The 10,205-nt window shown below is 32.2% G+C and overlaps 1 protein-coding gene and 1 long non-coding RNA gene across 2 annotated transcripts; one reads left to right on the plus strand and one right to left on the minus strand.

Annotated features, from left to right (window-relative positions):
- Positions 1-1,531: 1,531 nt before the first annotated feature.
- On the minus strand, positions 1,532-5,067 carry LOC132738323 (ribonuclease H2 subunit C-like). The gene is made up of 4 exons (XM_060725806.1): positions 4,875-5,067; positions 4,376-4,444; positions 3,603-3,766; positions 1,532-2,980 (listed from the first exon to the last, which is right to left on the minus strand). Exons 1-4 carry the CDS (start codon positions 5,014-5,016, stop codon positions 2,912-2,914), a joined length of 444 nt encoding a protein of 147 aa, XP_060581789.1. The 5' UTR covers positions 5,017-5,067; the 3' UTR covers positions 1,532-2,911.
- An 84-nt stretch (positions 5,068-5,151) lies between these two features.
- LOC132738324 (uncharacterized) lies at positions 5,152-10,205 on the plus strand. The gene is made up of 3 exons (XR_009626859.1): positions 5,152-5,344; positions 6,730-6,928; positions 7,893-10,205. It is a non-coding gene; the product is annotated as an uncharacterized LOC132738324 (long non-coding RNA).

The raw sequence follows: 10,205 nt of genomic DNA on the forward strand, positions 1-10,205 counted from the left end.
GTTTTCAATCCTCTTGTTGAATAATGGAGCTGAAGTTTTTTTCTACTGGTTCTATACTGGGACCAATGCATATTCTAACTTAAGTTTTTAATAAGTTTTTGTCAACACTAAATACTTTTACAAAATCATATTACAAGGGCCCAGAATTAGGCAACACCTAAGGTTCTTCATAGGGTTTGGATTAAATAAAATAGGTTTGCATTGAATTGTGCAACAGCCACATGTGCAACCAAATTTCATTACTAACAAATTAAATGTAAACAACAATAAATTGCAATGTGGATGACATGCATGTATATCATTTAATACTAAAGGTAAAACACACAAAAAACTCCTTCGTGGTTCTTTATATTGATCATGTGACCAGTGTTTGTTTGTTAAGTTTAGCCATTATTTTTTGCTAGAATATCGCAAAGGTGTTATAAGTTATACATAAGCTATAGAACTGAAAATGAGGGCAAATACAGAATTTTTATTTCTATTATGATTCAGTGGGATTAATATTATGATAAGTATTAAGTACACATTTATACATTATTTAAGATACCGGTTATTTGGGATTATTTTAATTTGTATCCATTTATATTGTTGTGTTATAGATAATTTAAGATAATGTGGCTGTCATAATTCATGATGTAACATATTATATTATTACTAAGATTAGGTAGTTAAAATAGATTAAAAAAAAAAAGTTTCAAAAACTGATTTATGCAAAAATTGAAATGAATTACCAGTGTATACACGTTTAAGTAAAATTAAATAACAGCCACATTGTCTTAAGTGATTAGTAATTGGTGTTAAAGGTTGTGTTCAGTGTTGTATCACTAGTTTAGTGGACCATGACAAGTGCCTTATGTATAAACTGTTGTTGTTATTATATTGATATTATTAGATGGTTATTATACTTGAATCTTTGTTATTTTTTTCTTAAATCCTACAATCCTATTGAAATGTTATATTGTAATGGTCAGATGGCAAGTTTTGAGTGTACCCCCAGTGACCTTTCATTATTTTAGGCACAAACAGGCACTTGACTAGAATCATAGACAGTCAGTAAGCTTGCTAGCTTCGTCATATGAAATAATTAAACTTCCCTAGGAGGAATCAAACCCACAGCAATGATTCTGTCAGAAACCTTAACCACTGAGACCCCTCCCTGCCTAACCGCTGAGTTTCAAAGTCTGGGGTTAACATGTATTGTTTTAATCCTATGGGCAAGAACTCAACCTGAAAATATCAATATTGGCATTAAATAATTTTGTACTCCAAAGCTAATGGAAGAAAATTATAACTTTAAAAAAATGTTGCCCTATGAAAATAAAATTGACCAAGTGGTTTAAGAATAAGCAATCTCATATTGGTAAGCTCATCATTAGCACATTGTGCTTTGGTGCTTAAAATGTTGAGTGTTATACTGCCACACAATTATGTGCTTTAAATATTGAAAGGATGTGAAATGAAACAGAGTCAATCCACACAGTTATGTGCTTTAAATATTAAAAGGATGTGAAATGAAACAGAGTCAATAGTATATATGTAAAATATAATTTATTTGAACACAGTTTAATTAAAAAAGAACACAAAATATGGTAATCAAAACAAAACATTCACACATTTGCCATAACCTTCATTTCATAGGCCTCTTATTATTTTGACAGTTTTTCCATAATATTTATCTATATACATCAGATCAGTCAGATAGCACTCGAATGTTGTCAGTTCTTTATAGTAAAAGCCTTAAAAATTCAGAAATTGTAAAATAAATCATTTAGTCATGGTCAGTGGATTTTAATTACAAACCAGAATGCAAGTGCAAATGCCTTCTAGGTTTAATGAAATCAAAATCCTTGCAAGGGTTATGGATCATAAACAGTGATCTACAATTTTATTCCTAAGACATCATTCTGTAACATTTCATGTGGTTAATGAAGATAAAAACAAACAGACAAACACTAATGTGAGTCAATTAAATGCACTCTGAATATCCTAGATACATGTAAAATGAATCAATTTCTTTGGCAAAAAAAAATTCTATCTTCTATGTTCTGTTCTGTTCAAAGAACACTCTTCTTGAACATGTGACTTTGAAAAAAAATGTCACTTTAGATTTAATGCCCTAATCTGTGTATACATGATGATACGTTACAACAGACTACCTCATCATACTACATCATAGTTACCGTAACCCAGTATGTTCTTTAGCATGTTTGGTAAGTGCTGAAATTTAGCAATTTGTCAATATAACCTGCAAACATTTTAACTATTTAAGAATTTCTTCATGAATATCAGAAATGAAAATTATATGGCAGTAATATAATTAAAATGTCTAATCTTCAATGTGAAAAATATTTACTTCATTTTTCAAAGATATTCCATGAAATTCTTATTCTTTGTTTTCACACTTATATCCAACAATGGCATATTATGCAAATTTTTAAAGTTATATTTTGTTTTAAAAAGAAAAACACAATAAAGTTATTCTTTCATAAACAAAACTTTTTATAAGTATATTCCTGTTATTTTCAAACCTTACAAAAAATTTAAACACAATAATTTCTTAAAATATAATACATGTATATACTAAATATTAATGTATGACTTTATACTGACTGGTTTGAAATTCATTTCCTTAATTAAATTAAAATATACTGTATAAAAAAATTAAATCTTCAAATAGCAAAAAGCAATGAGGTATATTTAATCATGAATGATTTCTACGCAATGAAGATATGTGCCTTGATCTTACTCTGACACTACTATAGCGAGGGGCAAGTTACTAGCACTAAACAAAGGCAACAAATCTTAACATTCTAACTGTTGACAGACACAAATATTGTAACCTACATGATGACTTCATAGTCATTGCATTAACAATGTTCTTTTTTCTCACATAAAATGAACTCTTGTTATATTAAATTGATGCTTCTGACTTCAATGATCCCTGGCTGTCTGACAAACTGTTATCTACTGGAGAATGTAACTGAAATATAAACAAATCATTTAACTACAGAACATGTGTGTACATTCGTGTTTCATCATATTATTATCAGATTAGATTTACATTTATTCTTCAAAACTATCTTTTACTAAGCTTTTAAGTAATCAAAGTTATTGATTGGACAAGGATTTTACATAGTGTTACTTTGACCTTGACCTCCAAAATCATTTACTGGGCATGACCATCCTTCCTTATTATTATGAAGACAGCACACCTAATGTAATCAAGTCACTGAGCAGATATTGATGTGAGTAACAGACCAGCAGACATTTGTCATACCAAAATACAACCGAAGTTAATATCAGGTGTATAAAATACATGTATAAGGTTTATTTTGACATTAAAATCTTTTAAAAATAGCTTTTAGTATTTAGTAACCTGGCATGTATATAGTAAAGTGACATGTGTCAAAGTACAAGACTACATTCATGTTTAAATTCTATATCACATCCATAACATCTGAACATGATCGGCACTGTTCCCTCTACAGTCGGTCAATACAATGTATTTTCAAATTTTCATTAAAAATGATAGTTAACATTTTTTTCTACATTGAATGATGGCCATTTTAGAATTTAAGTGTAGTAAGGGTTTATAAACTTACAGCTTTTGCTATATCAATCCAAGTTAATGCCTGGTGTAACCTGTCACCATGACTTGGCTCTCTATCTAGATTCCAGTAGTTGAATGAATCAAAACTTCCAGTAGCTGTAAGTTCACGCTCATCATCTTCAGTAACTGACTTCTTTGACTCATTAAAAATTACACCTGATGTATAAATGGAAACAATAGTGTTGGTCAGGCCACCGCAAAATATTTCTTGGATCTCATTAGTTTAAGATTAGGAGATTTAATATTGATCACGTATGAGATAATCATGAATAAAAGTAATTATTACAAGTGAGATGACAAAAACTACCGAATTTCTCACCTGTCAATTTTTCTTCTTCTTGCCAATTTCAATACTGGACCAGATTTTTTACAAGGTCAAAAAGTACCTTACATCCACAATTTCAATAAAATGCCTGATTATGGGTATATGAATAGATTAAATATAGAAAATATTATTAGAAGTCAAATAATCAATATTACAATTTCATTCAAATAGTTTATTTAGGTCTCATCACACATATACCATTCCCAACAGAACTGTATGATGAAAATCATATTTACATATATATAATACATGCCTTACTTTAAATGTATTATTTCATTATTTTTTATAAAATATTAAACAAGTTATGTTGCTAATTTTCACAGGGCTGAAAAAGCATTGGAAATTGACATAATTCACATATATAATTATATGTCCATTTTAGTCGATTTCAATTCTGTGTTTAAATGGTAAACACCTTTAAATGTAAATATTTTCTTTACCTGTATACCCAGAGGGAACTTCAAATTTAGTTCCATGAAGAGGTCTTCCTCTCAAACTTGCTGTCATTTCTGTAATAAAATGAAACAGAAAATTTTCTTATTTAAAAAAAAAAAAATCTAATTTATATGAATTAATAATAAACTTATGCATTTATTTAACAATTAAATACTTCAACAACAATGTATTAATATACATAAAAATGGGAAGGAACTCTCAGCTTATTTGCAAATGTGCAGACGGTTCTACCCAAAAATAGGGAGAGAACCGCCAGGGAGGAAACGTCAGGAGAGGAACTGGTTACTAAGGGAGAGAATAATCTGACTACCAGCATATTTGACTTCTTGAAAAACCTTTCAAAATTTCTCGGAAACCATGCTACAATTCATAGAACGAATTGTTGATAATAAAATATTTTGTTATTGTGGAGGAGACATTTAACACAGGATTGTCTGCTCTCAATCTGGTCGCGAAAAGTAGTGAAAAAAAGTTAAATCTTACTATTCTCTGACTTTTTTCGGATGTTTGTTTCAAAGTAAGATTTAACATTTGCAGAACCGTTGTACTGTATTTCAGCTGGCATAAAATGCAACTCAGAAGATATTTCTTTCGTCAAATTTGGTACTTTCAACAAAGTTGTCATTTTTCCCGGGAACAAGCGTTTAACTTTCTCAGACTCATTTTTGTTACAATGAAAACAATTGGTTTACCAAATGAACATCGCAGATTGACAGCCAATCACAATTCGGAACACAATTTGTATAAGTACACGTGAGTTCAATGTCAACACCGGCCTGTCAAAATGAGAAGGTATCGTTACGGTGATCCAAAATCAGCTAAAGCTAGGAATCGTGTTATTAGTCAAATACTTAAATTTTTTGTCGGATGGAATCTATTGGGATATTGTGTTTGGAAATACATGAAAAGTACTGTTTCTGAAAAACATCCAGAGTTTGGAGACAAATCAAACTGTGAGTATCCTGCAATCTGTATATAATTTTGTACATAGATCTCTACATCTTGTAGAAAAGGAAATAACCTACTGTACTGTAGCATCCATATGTCTGAGTTCAAGTCAACGGAGAGAGTGTACCTTATCTCTGTCTTACCTGGGACAGAATAACTTATTTGTCTGTCCTTACCTGCTTACCTTGAAGTCCAAATTTCTAGAGATATCAACAAGAAATTATTTCTCTGAGTCCAAAACCTTTTGGGGGAGCATCAATGGGTTTGACAGGCTCTTGTTTATAAAGCGGAATCATATGAGGCTGTTGGTAAATTTATCCGTGCTGATTGTATTGACTTTCACTCCAACAATGTGGTCACTACTGATGGCATGATGCCTGTGAGGATATGGACCTGGTTAACTAGAGTGGGATTTGTAGTGAGAAATAAATCATCAAGTAGAGAGATTGACCATTTGGGTGAGGTTGGCATAGTTCTTATTAGTTGAAGGTTTCTATGACCTGTATATAGGTATAATTATAGAAGGGAGGGTGTTCACAAAACTGGGATGGACTGGAAGTGTCCCAGTCCATCTTTGGAAGGTTCAAGTCCCCACCACCCAGATATTTGTGAATCTTTTTTTGATCTTTTCAAGCGGTTTTGAGAATTTCAGAAAGCTTTCTGGGTCTAGTTCTTGAGGCTTGTAGTACCCTCCAATGACTTATCAACTACGGTAAATCTAACTTATTTTTACCGATAGTTCTTTACATTGTGATTAACTAAGTTCATTTACTAATATAATGTACAGTGTCATGTCAAAGGTCTACAGTCTTTCAGTTATATTCATACTGGAGAGTGTATGCATTGATTTTAATTTGAATGTCCAATCAATTCAATGAGCAGTCAGACTGTCAGTTTAAATATATAAGAGAATGTATATAAGACATAACTTTATATAAGAAATAGTTTTTTTTTTCAAATAGAAAGATACTTATCATGAGTCTTAATTATATAGCTTGAAGGGAAAAAGTTCTGTCATTAAGACAAACCATATTTGAAGTTACCTTTAAAGAGCCATGTATATTAAAGCATGGATTAGGACAGTTAGTTTCTTACTTAATCTTTTTAATCAATGTTGTCATCATATGCAAATGCACATAATCACATTCCTATAAGTTTCCAATTATATGATATGTACACGTATGTAGTAAAAGCACAAGGTGCTGAGCAAAATAACATACCGTAGTGGCGTAGTCATAGTTCTATTGATAATTTGATATATGATGAAATTATTATCTATAAAGGCTACCAAACATTGTATTTTCTTTAAAAATATTTATCTATAAGTTTAAGACACCATTAATTATCTTAAGATATATTGAAGGTCATTTGTCTATTAATTTTCTTTCAGCTGAACAAGTAAGGTTTATTATGACAGGAGAGCAGACAAACGTTAAAAAATATCGTGTGAAAATAGGGGGAGATAACTGGTTTAGTGTTAAAAAAGTAGAAGATGAGTCGGCACCTGAAAACAGTAACACAAGTCCAGAAGCTACAAAGTCGGAAAACTTGAACCCTTCAGATAGCTGATAAAAAATGGATAAAAAAAGGTTAATTAATATGTTTCATTTTAACTAGGTTTTCAAAAAAAATCTGGCTTAACTTTATGCAAGATACAAGATTGGTGAAAATTTCTTTGTGTGCATCACCATACATTTCTCAAGGAATTTCAAAGAACTATTACCATCAATACCTTTGTGCATATTGTAAGAGTTTTGTGTCTTAAACATTTTTGGCAGAATCATAGCCCTCTTGAGTTTTTTCTCACATAGGCAGTATAGAAGAATATTCTAATGTATGCAACTTATTCTACATTTCCTTAAGGATTTCAAGCAAACTTTCAGAGGACAATGTTACCCAAAATTTGTCTTTTGTACTATTTGTACATGTATGAAAATATACTCACTTTGCAACTTGATCCTCTCAACATTTCTGAGACGATTTTAAGTTCAACCAAACTTTTACAGAACTGTGGGACATTTGCTGTCACTTGTTTATTAATAAAAGAGAAGCAATTCCACTTATTGCAGCGCTGTAAATTACACCTGCACTCAACTACATTATTATTTAGTATTCTTAATTAAAGAAAAAAGCATTATAAGAATTTTTGTTCAATGTAAGTCGTTGAAATTTGTTTTTAATCCTTCGACCTTGATGAAACAAGGGGAAAAAATTATTATACTTTTGCTATTCTACAGTTTTTAATGAATGATTCATGTCCTAGACCTAGGGTTTTCAGGTTAGTATTGGTCTGTTTTTAGTTAGATACTAATCCCTTGCAGGTGCATAGGTAGATTTAGTACCTATGTTGTTATGGTTGCTGATTTCAAATTACTTGCCTCCTACTATATTGTGTTGAATCTTGCAAGGAACTTTGGATTCTTTCATAACAGAAAGTCAGTGATTCCACTCCTGAACCCGCTTATGTCTGAAATAATGAAAAGCTATTGTTTTATACAGTTGATATCATAGTACTTTCAGAAATGAAAACTTTATATACTTCTTGTTTTTCAGTGTTTGGAGCCATTGTGTACTACATTATCAAAAGATACTGAGGTGGAGATATCTGTGGATACCAAGTCTATAAGACAATATAGGCTGAACTGACTGAAGACAGTCCAAAGTTTTGAACAGTTGCTTAAAGCTACATATTCTAAACAGTTGCTTAAAGCAAACAGAATTTAAAGATGTCTTTATTTAAAAGAGGGTACACATGAAGACAGGGCAATACATAAAGGTGATTTATGCAAAGAAAGTAATGTTACATATGTGATAGTACTAGTAGATAGTTTATTACTGCAAAGCAGCATTCTGCTGGTTGATTAGTGTAAGGCCTCGGAAAGTTCTATGAACTGTGATTTTAGTGTTTTTGTGAGCAGTTCGGACTATACAAAAGTAGTCGGCAGATTAAATTGATGTACGGGAGGTCGCAAAATCTTAATTATGTCAGTAGGCTATGTGTGAGGATAGATACTTCTTAAAGACTTGAACCTCAAAAAACAATATGTGGTAAACAATGCTGGCATGGTGCTCAAGACTAAAAATTCATACAATTATGTATGTTCTGGTTTGAATTATGTTAATTTAATATTTTGATAAGACAGTTGAAGCTGTGCTTAAGAAAACAAGTGATTGCAGAGGTCATGTCAGACATCCATTTAAAAGGATACATCAGTGTTCTTAGAGGTATAAAACTGACTTCCATGGTCAAACAGTGACCCCAGCGAGCCAAGTGTAATGGATCAGCAAAGTTCAAGTCTTTAAAATGGCAGGGTCTTCTTGGCCAAGTGGTTAAGGTTGCTGACTTAAATCACTTGCCCCTCACTTCTGTGGGTTTGAATCCCATCTCAGACTTCAGATCATTCTTTCCAAGTGAGGAAGCTATGAGTATCAAGGGTTTAAGGAAGGTTGAAGGTTCAACTCTGGTGCCAGATTGTGCCTGAAATAATGCACAAAGTAGCACCTGAATCTGAGGTCTGCCTCCACCAGTTATGTATGACCTAGGCAGTGTTATAAAGGATTTACTTATAGCTGTTTTACAATGCAAAGTATAAATTTCAGATAAGTTTACTTTAACCTTTTACCCCATGAGCAATAAGATTACTTTAACCCTTTACCCCATGAGCATATTGCGAAAAATGGCCGTTTTCATTGAAAAGCCTCCTGTAACAAGTTCAAACTGCTATGAAACTATGAAAAATGCTTCAATACTGGTGAAACTTGGCCCAAATGTTGACTACACCATAGCCTGCCTCTGTAACAGCATGCTCAATCGTAAATTTCCTGTTACCATGGCAATGGGGGGATGTCTCAAAATTGCCAAAAATCACTATTTTGCATTGTTTTTTTCCATCAAAACTGATTTCAAAGTGCTTCAATTAACTTCTCAATGAATTGAGATAGAGTAAAAGGCTTTTCAGCGTCGGTTACTAGTTACCCTAAGATCGACCTGAGGCCATTTTTAGCCTGTCACATGTCCAAAATTTTCTTGGCGATGAGGGGGACTCCGCCCCACTTCAAACCCCCCAAACAGAAGGGGGCTCATCCCCCTTCTGGCAACCCCCTGATGTAACATTTGGATGGGGGACGGCGCCGAAAAAGTGGTCACTTTTTTAACAACATTTCTCAAACGAAAACCAGTGTTTGGGGCCTAAATAGGGCATTTCTTTACTGTTTGAGGCCTAAAAAGGGGGGGGGGGCAAAAAGCCGTCAAAACACGCTTATTTGAGGGAAAAGGTTAATTATTAATGTATGTTTTTTTAAATATGACTGATTATTCCATTATACCATTTTGAATATTTGACAAAAAACTTTTAAATTTTGCTTCATGTAGGGTGCCATGGTGCCCTTGGGTACTAGTTACTTATAGAGCATAAATAAATGAAATAGGCTTTCATTAGGCCTTTTTTAACTATGGTAGTCTTTATGTAGACTTTTTCCATCTAGAGTATTTCGTCATACCTTTTTCATTTGATTATTTGTTAATGACATATTTATTTTGAATGTTTCATGATTTTTATGAATTTGTTTTGTTTTATTGTGAAAAATATTGTTGCTTGTTTTGATTACATCATGATCATGAAGTGAATTAGTTTGTTTTTTAAGCTATGAAATTTATATTGAAATTTCTCTCAGAATAAAATAAATCTGGTGTATGATCAGATAATTTTTGCTTCAGTTATTGTTGTATATTGTGCAGGTGGTTATCTCCCTTATGCTAATATGTTGTACATGCCAAAAATAATTTCATGTTCAAACAAGACCTGTTGCAAGGGATGGCACATTTGACTTTTTATGCTCCCAAAAGGGAGAGCATATAGTCGCCGC

This window comes from Ruditapes philippinarum, unplaced genomic scaffold, assembly GCF_026571515.1.
Source record: "Ruditapes philippinarum isolate M1 unplaced genomic scaffold, ASM2657151v2 ctg195_1_1_1_1, whole genome shotgun sequence".
Lineage (NCBI taxonomy): Eukaryota > Metazoa > Mollusca > Bivalvia > Venerida > Veneridae > Ruditapes > Ruditapes philippinarum.